Source organism: Solea solea, chromosome 14, assembly GCF_958295425.1.
Source record: "Solea solea chromosome 14, fSolSol10.1, whole genome shotgun sequence".
NCBI lineage: Eukaryota > Metazoa > Chordata > Actinopteri > Pleuronectiformes > Soleidae > Solea > Solea solea.
In genome coordinates this window covers 8,568,748-8,585,549 of record NC_081147.1, presented here as the reverse complement: position 1 = coordinate 8,585,549, position 16,802 = coordinate 8,568,748, and the positions used below count along the sequence as shown (strand labels likewise).

Sequence of the window (16,802 nt, the reverse complement as noted above, 5' to 3'; positions counted from 1 at the left end):
ATAAACCTAATGCTATTCCTGCTGTTGCCACCCATGTTTTTAAAAAAATACAAAAATAAATAAGAAATTAGCATATAAAACAAGACACTTGAAACAGATGGTCTGGAATGAAAACACTACATCACCGTCAGATTGACCACATAGGCGTACAAGAATAAAATAAAAGAAACAAAGAAAAGATAACCACACAAGTCCCCTGCTTGCTTGTCGTGGTTGTAAGACAGTACTGAAGTGAACGGAGAGTGACGCGACGTGTGCGTGAGAGACACCATGCTGACACACTCTTCCATGTGTGCGTGCTTGTGACATGATTATTAGCAGTGCCACCTGAAAATATAGGGCTCAGACTGCTGGTTGTCCATGTTCATACAGTATCTGCGGTTGCTGTCAGTCTAGGTCGCGTGTCCTGTGCTGCACAGATGCTGCACAGATGCTGCTGCTGCTGCATGCACGATACATGAGTTCCTGTTTCCCAAAAAAGTTTGTTATCACACCATCTTTTCTTACAACGTGATGAGTCACTGACTCACTTTCTCTACCATGGCAGTCAGATGTGACTAAAAACTACAGAAGTAATTGCAGCAAAGAGAAAACCTTTATTTTTAAACAGACATGTCCCGACTTGTTGCCTCAATAAAAGTCATGAACACGTTTTGACATGTTCTGTGTTCTTCAAGTGTGTTGGGCCAGATCCTTCTCGGTCATGCACACTGGCCGCTGTGATATTCTGCCTGTGCAGTGAGACGTGTCCGAGAAGTTGTGTGAGAACAGGTAAGGCTACACACCACTTGCTCTTGAAGCGAGATCTTCTGTGTAGATGTTCAAGTCCTGACAAAGCTCACAAGTATTTCTCTGTTGATGTGCGAGGCGGGAGGATGGCTACCCAGATGCCAACCGAACACACAAGTGCTACGAGATGATGATTTGTAGATAGAAGATCATATGGGTGTTCTGTGTGTTGTCCAGATGGGCAGTATACGTAAAAGGGGCGTATCGTTCTCTTCAGCTGTCTATTTTTGTCTTTGCTTTTTTCTCTCTTGCTTGTGGCCACTTCTTGTTCACACTTTTGGAGGTGGGGAACTTTGAGCCACTTTAAGTGTGTCCTCTTCATATGCAACACACATGCACGCCGGCGTTATGCTCTGTAAGTACCCAACGACTTTTACGTTGTCAACTCTTCATTTAGCTCATGTATGAAGCTTTAATGCGTCCTTTTAATGTGTCTTGCACAAAAATTGCACGACAGCTTTATATTCAAAGAATGATTCATACCTGCTGCAATGTAGCACAAGGTGAACACCATTTACAAACCACTCAGTGAGGGAAAAAGTAAAAGTGTGTGGTTTATTTCAAGACAGCAGCACATTTCTCAATTGAAATAAATATACTTTTTTCACATTGTGAATATCAATTTGCATACGAATAAATACATTGGTTAATAAATAAGTATAAATAATACTGACAGAGAGAAATGCCATTTAAAAATTTTTTAAATACAAAATATGGAAATTGATTCCATGTAACTAATAAATTCACAGGTTATTAGATTTTATGTGAAAATAACTTAAATATCATGAACAATTGAAGGTAAACCGCAGACAACAGAGAGCCGGCCAGGACTTTTATCTTTTCTTGGAGGTGTTCAGCTTTTTGAGGAAATTTTTGTATCTCTTAAACACCACAGAAGTGTTTGTTGTCTTTGTTGTTGCAAAATTACACCTGGGGTCAGTCTGGAAAAGGAAAAGAGAGAGAGAGAGGGGTTGGAATTGCATCTCCTCTGGACTCTCAGTGCTGATGCAACAAACACAGCTTTGGAGGAATCGCACACTCACCTCTTTATGTTGATTCAGAACCCTCAGGTTTTGTTTTAGTCCTGTGATAATGTCCTGCTTCTCTGCAGGCACACTCACATTGTTCAGCAGGTGCATCAGTTCCTTGGCAAAGGTGCCTAAACAGGACTGTAGAGGAAGGATGAAAGAACATTGTCAGGCATCAATCAGCAGGCAGATTGTCTGAACTGAGCTCAGTGGAACTTGGTCAAGACAATTTGGTGTCAATATGTGAAACTTACCACGTGTGTGGGCCCACGTGGTCCTGGTTCACGCACTGGCTGTGGAAATAGAATATTGATTCAGACAGTTAGTTTGTGTTTTTGTTGACACTGATTAACAGATTATGACATCATAACAGTCATAGGAGAGATATCATTGTACTCACATAGGTGATATTGATTGTCTTGAGGTTCTGGAGCTCCTCCAGTCCTTTAATGATCTCCACGTTTAAGTTCATGTCTATAACAGTACTGTAGCACAGATGCAGCAGGACCAGTAGAGCAAAAACGTGCTTCATCATTCTGAGTTATCTCTCTCAATCTCTCTCTCTCTCTCTCTCCGTCTTTTTTCCTGCAGCTTATGTTTTTTCTATCTTGTGTGACTGGTGTGATAATCTCTGTCATTCTTTATATACACAAAAAAAAAGGAAGTCACTGACGTCACCATCACCACACACCTACCTGAAATGCAAATTACTAATAGATTTTTGATGCAATCGTTGTACACACTCGACAAAAACTCATTTTGAAATCTTTCCAAAAGAGTTTAATATATCCATGGTTTAAAATATAGCAACCATTACCTCACCTGTAGGAGGCAAGTCTTTTTTTCGCCTATTGAATGAGTGAATGAGTTGGTAATAAGAAACTGCTGGTTTCACTGACAGATAATACAATGATTAACCTACTACATCTGATCTGAAGCGTTCTCTTCAATACAAAAGCATTCCTTTCTTTCTTTCTTTCTTTCTTTCTTCCACTACTCCATGTTGTTGATCAGGTTTGTTTATTTGTGCACTTTGTTTGTTTCTCATATTTTTGTCTATCTATCTATCTATCTATCTATCTATCTCTTTCTTTTTCTTTACAAATTGTGAACACATACAAACATGATAGTCAAAGACATTAACATTTGGGGGTGGGGGTTGGGGTGTGAAGAGGGTTAGGGTTAAAGTGAAGAGTACAGAAGTACATCATCATGACACAATCTCTGTGGTCAGGAAAAATAGAAGAACTTGCCATACTACTACAGTATTATTATTAACCAAGGGTGACTTCATGGTTTCTGCTTATTTTCTACGTCACAGTATGAGTAGAGCTGATGAAATCTGCGGTTGTAATTTCTTGAGTTGTTGAGAAGATGTGAGTGGACGACATGTGAGGGGATCCCCACTCACACGCTGGTGTCAGTGGATGCAGATGTGGCACAGTTGGCATGGTTTTGCTGAGTAAGTCCTACGGAACACAAGCATGAGCAAATGTGTTGTAATTCCTTTTTATATTAACATGGTTCCTATGTTCCAAAATGAATTCATGTACAAGACTTCTACCAACCTCTATCAAAATCTGATTGTTACAATGGCACTGAGGCATTTTTTGTATATCAGCCCTGAATATGGTCACATGGTCGATGTGGTGGTTTACACTCTTGCCTTTGCAGCAAGATGATTCGGGTTTGCGACCCAGTCGGAACAAGGGCCTTTCTTCATGGAGCATGTTCTCCCCGTGTGTGCGTGGGTTTTCTCTCTTTCATCTTTGAAGGTTAAGTTTACATAAAATTGACAGCAACAGATGTCAGGGATGTAAAGTGACCGATGGTGATCTTATACACATGTTTTGGAGTTGCCCAATGATAGAAGAATTTTGGAAACGTGCCATTGAATTAACCTCACGGGTAATAGGAATTCAAATTGAACAGGACCCAAAACTATGGATTCTGGGGGACACAAGCTCTATTAATGTGACCTACTACAAGAAATACTTTATTTTGCTCGCGAGCACTGCAGTGAAAAAATTTATTCTGATTAACTGGAAATCTGAAAATTCACCATCATTAAGACACTGGATTAATGAGCTTGTGTCTTACTGCACACCTGAAAAGATATTATATAATGTGAGAGGGAAGCATGCAGCCTTTGAAAACATTATCAACAATTATAACAATATCTGTGAAGGGGGCCCCTTCACAGATATTCTGCCTACTCTGGACTTGGCTGACTGAGGTGGTGTGAGCCTTCTAGGACCGGATTCAAATGAGTCCTCTGCAGGTTTCTTCTTGTATAACTTCCTCATTGATGTATTTGTTGTGGGTAGTGTGTTGTTTTTATATGGATATGAATATTTACAGATGGGTGTATGTATAAACTGTATATATAGACTGTGTAGGTATATAAGTGAAAGGAAATTGAGAACCATACAAGGGAGGAGGGTGGGGGGTGGGATGGGAAAAGTTTGTGTAATATTTTTGTTTAATTTTGGTTCTTCTGATGTTCAAAAATCAAAAAATCAAAAATGTTCATCCCTTTACGGTGTTTCTGTAAGGTTATATATTTGTGTATGTTTCTTTTGTAAAATACATCTTTCAATGTAACAAACTGTAGATGCTTGCTACACACCATTAATATCCTGTAAAAACAAATCTTGAAAAAAAAAAAAAGATGAGTGAGTGAGTGAGCCCTGAATATGTGAATACTGAAAAAGAAAAGGTGACCTTGACAAAATACGTTATGAGTCCAGTGTGTAAGAATTACTGACCTATAGTGACCCTATTTGGGCAGTCTGTGTCCAAGAGGAAATTAATTGGGCTTGTAACCGGAGAGTTACCGATTCAAGTCCTGGGAAAAAACCAGTCAGCGTTACCGATTCAAGTCCTGGGAGAAAACCAATTTCCTATCCAATCACCCAATCTCCCGTTGCTCCCCAGGTGCAAATTGGTTTGTGTGTGTTGACTTACTAATTCGATATGGCTGTTTTTAACAAAATGTGATAAAAAAGCTCCAACACTCCACTCCTCCCCTCCTCGTGCCGCCATTGCCACTGCACAAACGTCACAGCTTTCATTTCATTACAATTTTAATAATTGTAACAGTGCTGCTACTGTTAAAATACTCATGATATACAGCACTTAGTTGAATAGAATAGAATGTAATAAAGACTGACAACAGGAGGACGCTCTGACAGCTTTTAATTAAATGGTCCGAGATCAGTTCTGATATTCATCCATTCATCCATCTTCTACCACTTCATCCTCCACATGAGGGTAGCGGGGGGGCACTGGTGCCATTCTCAGCTGACATAGGGCAAAAGACAAGGTACATGCTGGACCGGTCGCCAGTTTATCACAGGGACACATAGAGACAAACAAGCATTCACTCTCACACTGTTCACTTTGCCTAATCCCCAAAAATGTTGAAAAGGATGACCGCTCTGATGAAGGTACCAGTCAGGCTTTAATCTGTGGGCAGTCACAGTTCATAACTCATAACTGACAGAAAAAATAGGTACACAAATATCTGTTATTTTCCTGTGTTTTGCGTCTTTCAGATCAACTGCAGCACTAGAGTCATTTCAGCCACAGTGTATGAGGCCAGAATTTTAGGCTCCTGTTTTGTTTCCTCTTCAATAAAGCTTATAGTTAGGGCTGGTTCAAGTGAACTCTGAACCATCACTGGGTGAGCAGCCAATACGCAGTGAGCACCGCAGCTCAAATACTACAACTATTCTTATATATTATATAGATGCTCATTACATCCTCATCCTCTGTTCTTCAACAGCTCCTGGTCTCCTCATTCTTCTCTTTCCTCTGTTTGTAAATGTGATGTCTGTAATCTGCTGAACTTGTTTCTGGACATGACACCTACTGCACCTACTGTCTGTCTGTCTGTCTGTCCTGGGAGAGGTGTCCCTCCTCTGTGGCTATTGCTGAGGTTTACTCACATGTGGGTGTACACCCACGAAAAATTAAGTCGATTTAATTTAATTTAATTTAATTTAATTTAATTTAATTTAATTTAATTTAATTTAATTTAATTTAATTTAATTTAATTTAATTTCACACTCCACCATATTTGAATTGGACATGCAATCAGTGAACAGAGATTAGCCAAATAGGGTCAACTAAAACACACTTTCTGCAAGAACTGAACCTTGTACAGGAGGGGAGCTACATCATTTTTGGAAGCTATTGCAGTTCAGCACATGCACATAGGCAAAAATCTGCAGGGATTCTGACGGGACCATTCTCATTCATGTCACATGGAAACATATAACAATTATCTGACCTGAAAAGGATATTAGACACTCTATATTGCACATTCTTATAGCCTCTGTATATACTGTGCATTTAAACATGGTAATGGGGAAAAAACAGCCACAATGTTCTGTGTTCTAATGGTTAAAAAAAGGTGCAGTGAAATGTCCCTTTTGGTGTGAATTCACAAATACTGTAACAAAAATGTGATGAGCAGAGAGATAAGTTTTTGAGAGGTAGATGGTTCTGCTGAAGGCTTTCTCTCTCCACTGGTGCCAAACACTTCCTGATTGTTGAAAGCATCATCACTCACTAATATTGTTAGAATAAGTTTGCAACCTCACAATATGAAGACAATATATGTTGTGTGATTTTATGCTTTACAAATAAAATTGAGCTGATTTAATCATAAAGCCCAGGTTGATTTGAAGAACATCTTAGTTTAAGAACTTTTAGATCTTTGAGGCACTGTAGCTTCATGACTCACACTGCATTCTAGCGATGTGTGCATGTGGTTACATTCAGTTTGCAGCTGTCATCATGGAAGTTTCTGGGGTGCATTTGTCTTTAACACCATCAGTGGATGAAGAATCGGATGAGTGTGTCAGCAGGTGTCAACTTGTGGATGACTGAGGGGAAGGTTGGTGTCGCTGTGTGAACATTAGGGGAATCTTTTATCAAGGAAAAGTGGCAGAAAGTGCTCATTGCTCAGTTTCCTACTGCGTGAATACAGTCCACTAGTAGTTGTTTCACAAATCCTTATTTTTCTTCCTTCAGGCCATTATCCCCATTTCCAGTTTTCTTGTTTTCTTTTCTTAATCGGATTTCAGAAGCTGTTGTGGCAAAAAAATTGTAAAAGAACACTCAAAAATGAAATCAAACCTGTAGGGTCAAGACAAATCAAGAATCAATTCAATCAAACAAGAATCTAAACTCATCAACACTATTAAACTAAAGAAAATAACATACTAGAAAACCTAGCAAACCTAGAGAAATACACTATAATAAAACACACTCATCATAATATTAACCATTAAAGCTAGAGGAAAAAACAACATACAAACCATGCAAACTCAGTAAGGCAATTCCTATGTATAAAATTGTCAAAAATAATGTAATACAAAACAAATATTCAAATATATATATCATCATCACACATAGAAGTTCACACACAATCAGATGATTATCTTAGACCCATGTGCTTTGCCTCGTTCATCGTGCGATGTTTCCAGCAGAGACATTTCACAGTATAGTAATTTTGGTGAAATAATGTAATATCAATTCAGGTTATTGGTACATTTATTGGTTATTGGTACATGATAAACATCATTTCATAATTAACCCTTAGTGCTCATGCGGTTTGGATCTGTGCCACAGGTGCACCCAGGGAATAATACACAGCTCCTTATATGGACATCCTGGGTATGTGTGTTTATAGGTCACATATTTAGGCTTTAAAAAAAAATGTGGGGTTGTTGAGTCAAGTTATGATTTATTTTATATCATTTTTAGAACAGATATAAAGTAATAATTGTACAGAAGTCACAAAATAGACTTATAGACTATACTATAGACTATAGACTACTATAATAGACTAATTTCACAAATTCAATCCGATTTTAAACATTTTGAGTACTTTTGCACAGGCGTGTGTATATTGTTGGTGAATTTGTTTTTTTCATCAGATTGCCTATGTTGTGTTGAAAAAAAAGGAGTAATGGAAAAAAGCAGCCAAAAATGCAACCAAAAAGAAAATAATTATGTATTTATGTATTAAAATATACTAAGCATATTTGTATTACTGATTTAATTTTTTATGTATTGCATTAGTTGAACAGGGGCAGTGCACATTAATAAATTGTTAACTGGCACATTTACGGAAATGTTTATTTTTAGATGTTACAGTTTTAACCTGAAGACAGAATATAAAATAGAAATGACAAAAATTACTGTATAAAAAAAGACAAAACTAAATGTTAATAGAAACATAATTCATGACTCCCTTTCACAGTAAGAGAGACTTACGAGACTTAAGAGAGAAAAATGCAACATTTACAATTGAAAACATGTAACATATAGTGATTCAAGCCATGTTGATGTTTGCAACTGGAAGTTCAGAGGTGCCATCTGCTACCACACTCCTATTGGACAATACTAGCTGTCAATCACACTGGTGTCCACTCAAGTGCCATACATTATAGTCCAATTTCCACTAAAATGGAAAATTATTTACATGATGTCATAATCAGCTCCTTTTTCTCGAGACTTCCATTCAAACAGTTGTATTTTTGCAACCAACTGAGTCGCCCCTTAGTGGCTTTTCCGTGTATTTTCACCTCCCATTTGGCTTCAGGAAGACTTTGTCATTTTTTTATACACAGTCTATGGTGTGCGATTCAATTTTAAAGCAGACGCTTTCTTTACAAATTAAGAAGGACAGTTTCTCTGGTATGTGAAGGCCACTATATTTCCCTGACGTGCTTGGGTAAGAGGGGGTGAGTGAAGGACTCCTCTGTTACAAACAGGAGCTGACTGTGCTCGCCCAGGGTGAACCACACCTTTCACCCCATGTCAGCTGGGATTGACTCCAGCTCATGACACTCGTGTGGAGGACAGATCATTTTCTACCGCTTTATCCTCCACAAGGGGGTCGTGGGGGCCAGTCCTACACCCTGATACACCTTGGACGGGGTTGCCAGTCCATCACAGGACAAACACATAGAGACGAACAACCATTCACTCTCACACTCACACCTACAAGCAATTCATGGGCAGCACGTGGCCAAGTGGAAAGGGAACTTGGCTTGTAACCAGAGAGTTGCCAGTTCAAATCCCCACCTGGGTAAAGGCCTGGGGTACCCCTGAGCAAGGTACCCAACCCCCATTGCTCCCCAGGTGCTACTCAGTGTGGCAGCCCACCCATCCTAATTCTAGGATGGGTCAGAAGCAGAGGAATAATTTTCCTAAGGGGATTAATAAAAATAAAAAAATTCTTCTTCATGGTGCTTTTCCATGATTTAGGTCTAGTACTACACTACTCAGCTCTTTATCAACTGGACTATACTCCGTTTGGTATCAGAAATTTGGCTGAATGGGTGGTGATTCAGCACACGATCACCTGCTTTCAGCTGTGCTCTCGCTAAATGAGCTAAATTAGAAATGTCCCTTGTTAATTGTTGGAGATTAACGCATGTTTTCAGGATGTTTAAGTCTTTTTTAACTGATCTACAGTTTGGCATTGTTTGGTTTGATTCTTGTGTCGGATGTCGCGCTCATGACTCTTCCAGTTATGACACTCTCTGACCAATCAGTGACCGGCAGTCTGTTGACGTCACATTTTATCTCCAGCTACCAGATACTATCACTGATGGAAAAACAAAAGAAAACGAGTCAAATTGAGCCGAGTAGTGCTAGAACTGTAAGTGTTAGAGTGTCCAATTAACCTCTGCATGTTTTTTTGACTGTGGGAGGAAACCAGAGAGAACTTGCAAACTATGTGGAGGATAGTGTGGTAATGAAAATGAATGACTATGAGATAATTGGGTCCCACATATCAGAATTGATCATGTCCTGTGAAAGGAGTTTTGCGCAAACCACGCGACTTTCCATCCGTCTAGGGTGAGGGTGATGGCGGCTGTGGACAGTGCCATTTAACACTGACATCATCATCATTGCTAACTCATGGCTGATGATGTATACGGTTGGACTTTCTAGTCAAATAGGAAATGTTTTACCCATAACACCTCTGTCACAGCCTCACAGTGATGTTTGCATAACTGAACCACAACTGTTTCTCTCAAGTGTGGGACCTTTTTGTTGTACTGCTTGTAAATGTAAAGTGGGTGAACCTGAGACTGCTGACTGCTGGAGTTTGGTAAGAGATGGTGTGGTGATAAAATGTGAATCTTACATTTCCGTTCAGTGAACGCCAACCTTTATGCCTGAAATCGTCTACAGCGTCAAAGCTTCAAAACGATGTACTCAGGCAATGCAGGATTGTGTTCAGGACAAAATATGACACTTGTAAAGTTTCTCTCCCCCTCCTTCTGGCATAAACTCTTGTCAGGTCCAGTAGTCCTCATGGAGACCAAAACCTGGCCCAAATGAGACAGAAAATAATAAGGAGCTGGATTGGTTTAAAGCTAAGATTTGAATTGTGGTTAGGGTAAGGTTAGGTTTGGGCATTGTTTCAGCTGTCCAAATGAATAGAAGTCAGTTAATGTTCTTGAAAGGATGACTGTGCAAAGCTGTGTGTGTGTATGTGTGTACAGGTATTACTAACGTTGTGGGGGACCATTATGGGGACTTGTCTTCCTTATGGGGACAAAAAGCAAGTCCCCATAACATAAATGACTACATTTTAAGGTGAAGACGTGTTTTAAGGTTAGGGTCAGGGTCAGGATTAGGCCAGTAGTAATGATCTTTAAGATTAGAGTAAGTCTTCAGGAAGTGAATGTAAGTCAATGCAATATCCTCTGAAGTCATGGAAACCGGGTGGGAGTGTGCGTGTATGTGTGTGCATCAAATTCCCCGGAGCATAAATGACATGTTACGTGGTTAGGATTAGGTTATGGTTAGGCCAGTAGGCTAGAGTAAGTCTCCAGAAAATTAATGCAAGTCAATGTAACGTCCTCTGAAGTCATGGAAACCATGGAAATGTGTGTGTGTGTGTGTGTGTGAAAATGCACCCACTTTCAAAAAAGGATTTAAAGTGTGAACTTTACTGATTTGAATTGAATTTCCTGCCAACGTGGCAATGTCAACAAATGGCGTATTTCCAGTGGCTCTACTCGCCTCGCCTCGGCACGGTTTAGGTTGCATTTCCACTACAAAAAGTACCTACTCAACATGGGCGGAGTCATCATTGCACGGCTACATGAAACTGCGGTGACTTTGTCTTACACAGGACACAAACACACACACACACACACACACACACACATGTATGAGTGACTAGTGACTTCAGTGTAACTGAATCAAAGCACTAGAATCAGTTAGAATCAGTAGCACAGACTCCGTCTGACGCAGTCACTGGACTGAAACACAGCGGCAGTGTGATGCCGGTCGAGGACCAGACTCCTCTGTTAAACATTTAGATTTTAGGCATTTCCCCTGGCGATTAACCCATGTGTTTAGGATCATTAAGTAGTTTTAACTGATCTACAGTTTGGCTTGATTTCTGTGTCAGATGTCTCCAGAGCACAGACTCCTACTCCACAGACTACAGCAGCAGGGTCTGTGATACCGCTCGCTTTTCCAAAATTCACCAGACTCCTCTGTTAAATATAGAGATTTCCCTGGTAGTTGTTGGAGAATAACCCACGTTTTAGGATTATTAAGTAGTTTTAACTGATCTACAGTTCGGCACTGTTCGGCTTGATTTGTGTGTGAGACGTCTCTTCCTGTGACGGCACTCTGGCCAATCAGTGGCCGGCAGTCTGACCAATCATCGCATACCTACTCAGCATGCTTAGAACCTCACCGGAGCAGGTACTAAAACTAGTACGTGGCGAGTAGAGCCGGTGAAAATACACCAGTTGAGCTGAGTCATGTGACATCCAGAGCTCCATTGTCCTTATTTTGGTTTGATTCCCATCTCTGCTAGTCTACATGCCGATGTGTCCTCGGGCAAGACACTTAACCCCACGTTGCTCCTGATGGCTGTGCCGGCAGCATTTGAATGGGTATAAAAGATGTGTGATGGAAAAATGTGCTGCACTTAGATGTGCTGTATGAATGTGTGAGTGAATGGGTGAATGACAAAACTGTAGTGTAAAGCAGTGTCAAGAGTAGAAAACGTGCTATATAAATACAGACCATTTACTATCTTGAGTTAAAAATCCCAAATGAAATGAAATTGATCATCAAAGTGAAATGCTCTGGTTCAGAACAATAAAGTGGCTCCCTACTGCATGTGTCTAAGGTCTGGTAAAGGGGGTTCGATATGTATTATATATGATTTCTGTGTTCTACTCTACTTGTTTCTGGTTTGGTTCTCAGAGCAACACAGTTGGTGGATTAGTTAGCACTCTTTATGAGGCCTTTATGCATGGAGTGTGGGTTCTCTGGTTTCCTGCCACAGTCCAAAAACATACAGATTTGGGGATTAGGCAAATTGGACACTCTAAATTGACCATAGGTGTGAGAGTGAGTGAGAGAGTGAGAGTGAATGCTCGTTTGTCTCGATGTGGCCGCTGTGATGGACTGGTGACCTGTCCAGCTGGGATTGGCACCAGCGCCCCCTCGCGACCCTAATGTGGATAACAAAGTGGTAGAAGATGCATTATCTGAAGTGTGGTGCAAATCTGGAATTTAAACAGAAAATGTGAAGAAAAAAAAGTGTATTTCATTAAAGCTTTCTCGAGAAAGAACGGATACTGACAAGAGGAAGGTTTACAGGATGTGCAGCTAATATATATACATATATATATATATATATATATATATATATATCCCTCTATAGAGAAAAGATAGATCTTTATCAGTAGAGACATACACACATGACAAGCGAAAGCATGGGACATGAGGAAGCAAATTAAAAAGTCATGCAAAAGTTCACTCTTGTGAAGTTTCAGTCTTGTATTTTACCCTTAGATGAGTCACTTTCTCTTAGTTATCAGTTATTATAGATACTGTGTAGTGGGTGGGGGGGGACAGAGATAAGGAGAATCACTCACTAAACATAGGTCTGCAATCATAAAACATTTAATAAATGTTTCTCCTGTCATCCGTGTGAGAAGGAGAACAATTCAGATCTCATTCATTCTGATAACTCAGGTGTTGTGTGTATGTTTGTGGCAAGAATTACAAACATTTGCCTCACGAATAATTAACTAAAGGTATGTAACGTAGACTGTTCTCTTGCTCAGGTTGAACGGTTTGGAGACAAAGTAAAAGAGTCCAGGTTGAGATGCACATGCTGAATTGGGAAAGTGATTATAGTGGACAAAGGAGGTTGAAGATGGAGCTGCAGGGCAGGAGGAAAAGATGAAAACCACAGGGAAGGTTCAGAGGACATGAGGACAGTTGGGGAACCAAAGAGGACACAAGCGAGTGGGCAGGACGGAGGCAGATGATCCGCTGTGGCGAATAAATAATTATTCTGTCAACTTTAAGTTTCTTAATATACGGTACATTACAATGACAGAGGATGTTTGCAACGTCCAAACAATAAAACAGACAGAAAAATGTAGCATATGAAGCCAACATCATTTTGTTCATTAAGCGTGAGTAAAAAGTAGGAAATATTCAGACAGTGTAGAAAACGTTATTTACTGATACTGAAATGAGACTGGAACAGTGTGTTAAAGTTACTGCACAGATCAAATCTGCTACACTCACACGCTCATATCCACAGCCAAAGACATAGAACCAGTTTGTTTTTTTTTACGTTTGCATTTGCGTGGCAGGGAAACTGACACTTTTATATTATATATGTATATATATTCATCATCTGTGTTATACTTGTGAGAGGGGAATTTAAATAAATCTATATAACGCATTCCTTATCTTTGTGGCAAGCTGCAAATGCCACATATTTCCTTTGAGGACATAACCACAGGCATGTTTTTGCTTCTTTCTGCTTTTCATCCAAAGATAAAATCATAGAAATGATTAATTCCGAATGCATAAGATTAGACAAAAAAAGAGAGAGAGACTATGATTTATATAATTACACTGATATATAATAGATAAGACAAGTCCCCTGGTAGTCACACAGTAACATTTTATATGAAATAGTGATTCCAATCTATAAAGTGACATTTTTTGTTTATCTCTACATCACTGAGCAGTTAAAATGCACATAAGCACTTGCACTTCACAGTTCACTGTTTTATCTCCTTCAGTCTCCTCATGTCTGACCGTGGTCCAACAGTGATGTCGGGCTCCTAAGGTTGGAAAGGTGCTTTCAGGCCTTTCAGTGTCACTGTCACTCCTCCAGCATCACAGAGCTGAAACTCCTCCACTCCTTCATCGTGGACAAAGTCTGCTTCATCCTCATCATCTTCCTTCTCCTCAGCTTCCTCAAAGTCATCAGGGTAGTCAACTTGTTCAGGAACATCAGGAGATGCTGTAGGAGTGAGAGAGAGAGAGGGAGAGAGAGAGGGAGAGAGGGAGAGAGAGAGGAAGAACATGCTCAGCAATTGCCAAGAATAATAACAACTTCGCTCATTTTCTCTGAGGTCTTTAGTGAGGGGGGAGACTACTTCTTTGGGTAATATGACTTAAAAAAGAATATCTTGGTTATTTTAAGTTGCACACAGGTTGTTTCTCTGAGCTCATATGTTCTTATGAGATGTTTGTGCTTCTCAAATGAGAGTAACACAACACTGCAAATACACTCAACTAAAATATTTACAGTTTATGATGGATATTATATATATTATTATTATTTTTATTTTTATCATTATAATAATTATTATTATTATCATTATAGTATATGTTTAAAAGAGCCTTTCTGCATGGAGTTTCATGTTCTCCCCGTGTGTGCGTGGGTTTTCTCCGGGTTCTCTGGTTTCCTCCCACAGTCCAGGCAGATGGTTGTTTGTCTCTACATGTCCCTCCCTGTGATGGACTGGCAATCTGTCCAGGTTGTACCCAACCTATCGCCCTATATGTCAGCTGAGACCCTCCAGTAGAAGATGGAAGGATGGATGGATGCTTTAAAGTAAGATAATCCCTGGTTTATTTCTTGTTGATGTTTAATGAATATGTGTGTGTTAGAAACAATGAAATCGCCTGGAAATATTAATTTAAGTGACTTTTTTAAAATATAATTTTTGTATTGTGTATTTCACTAATTTATTCAATTATATAATTATAATAAATATGATGAGTAGAAATTAGGTACATTGGTCACTCTAAATTGACCATAGGTGTGAATGTGGCCCTGCGATGCGATGGACTGGCGAACTGTCCAGGGTGTACCCTGCTTATCGCCCTATGTCAGATGAGATTGGCACAGGACAGTAGTGCAACTGAGTGGCATAGTTGAGCTACGGTTAATATAACACTTTTAATAATGTGTCACTATACATCATCCACACTTCAAAATAACTTAACTATCCCTTTAATCTAAGCAAAGGATCAAGTAACCCTTGTTTGATGTCATGTTTGAAGCACTACATTACCAGTGGACTGAGAACTGCTTCTCCTGGGAGAGCCTGAGTGTCCACTGCTGTCTTCTAAAGAGGACAAACTCTCGTCCTCGTCAAAGTCCTCGGGATAGTGGCACACGGCGTCACAGTGGGTTTGTCCTCCACGACACAAAGCACCACAATCCTTCTCCTCGTCACTGACACTGAGGTTGTGTGAGGAGTTTCCTTCTACACTGAAGTCACAGGTGTTTCCCTCAGGCTGAATCACAGGAGCACTGACAGTGACACTCTCTATGTGAGCCTGCATGTAGGGACTGCTTAGTATACAGGCAGCACTGGGCCTGTTTTCTGGGTTGAGGCAGAGCATCATTTTGATGGAGGAGTTGATTTCGTCTGAGTACACGTTAGGCACGGGCTCGTACTCTCCTTTGGTGATCTTGTATAACAGACTCAGGAGGTTTGAGGCCGTGAACGGAGGCCTTAGGGCACAGATCTCATAAAGCAGACAGCCGAGGGCCCACATATCAGACTTGGAGCTGTAGGGCAGATCCTGACAAAGCTCAGGACTCAGGTAGCTGGGTGTCCCAACACACGTGGATGCCATGTCAGTCGTGTTGCTCAGTACTCTGGAAATCCCAAAGTCCCCCAGTTTGACCTCGCCTTGCTTCGTTAGCAGCACATTTGAGGTTTTGATGTCCCTGTGTAGTATTTTAAGTGTGTGTATGTAATTTAAAGCCATCGCCACCTGCACAAACCAGCCCATCACAGTGTCCTCTGAGAAAAGCTCCCCTGTTTCCCTCTGTTTGACTTTGTCATCTAGCGTGCCACCATCACAGTAGGTCATCACGATGTAAATGAATCCGTCTTCCGGGCTGACAAATGCATCGCTGCATGTCACTATGTGACGGTGCTCCAGCCTCCTGATGATCTCAGCCTCGTGCAGAAGCACTGCGCTCTGTGAGGAGGTCGCTGTCCTCGCGCCCTTAACCTTCACCCTCTTCACCGCGTGCAGGCTCTTCCGCTCCACGTGCCGCATCAGGAACACGTCCGCTGCTCCTCCGCGACCCAAACACGTCACCTGCTCGTACTTGTCCATGTTTGCTCCCGCGCTGACGACCACCGGGGGTCGTTTTGAAAAGCCAGACCAATGTAGAGGTCTGTCCTTGGCGGTGGGGGTTACAACACAGGAAGGCAACAGACGGGATTGTTTGTGTCGACTGTCATGGTAACCGCCTGGTCATACCGCCGAGGAACTGTAAAATGCGAACAAAACCTGATCTGCTCGTGTCACAGACTCAGTCATTTCCTTCAGCATTTTAAACTAGATTAGATTAGATCCAGTGTTATTGTCAGTGAAGTTTGGCATCCAATTCCAAGGTAAATACATTAGAAAATGGTGCAAACATGTGTACATACAATACACATATTATACAATATAAGCAGAGGTGGGTAGAGTAGCCAAAAAATAAAAAAATATAAAGTAAAAGTACTGTGACATCAAGATAATAATTACTCAAGTAGAAGTAAAAGTACTCATGAACATAATTACTCGAGTAAGAGTAAAAAAAAGTGTGCAGTGAAAAGACTACTCAAGTAGTACTCAAGAGTACAAGTACTGAGTTTC

At 40.4% G+C, this 16,802-nt stretch overlaps 1 protein-coding gene across 1 annotated transcript; it reads right to left on the bottom strand.

The window, feature by feature from the left end:
• Positions 1-12,824: 12,824 nt before the first annotated feature.
• On the bottom strand, positions 12,825-16,359 carry nek12 (NIMA-related kinase 12). Its single transcript, XM_058650228.1, has 2 exons — positions 15,212-16,359; positions 12,825-14,151 (listed from the first exon to the last, which is right to left on the bottom strand). The coding sequence occupies exons 1-2, from the start codon at positions 16,272-16,274 to the stop codon at positions 13,970-13,972; spliced, it is 1,245 nt and encodes a 414-aa protein (XP_058506211.1). The 5' UTR covers positions 16,275-16,359; the 3' UTR covers positions 12,825-13,969.
• Positions 16,360-16,802: the final 443 nt, after the last annotated feature.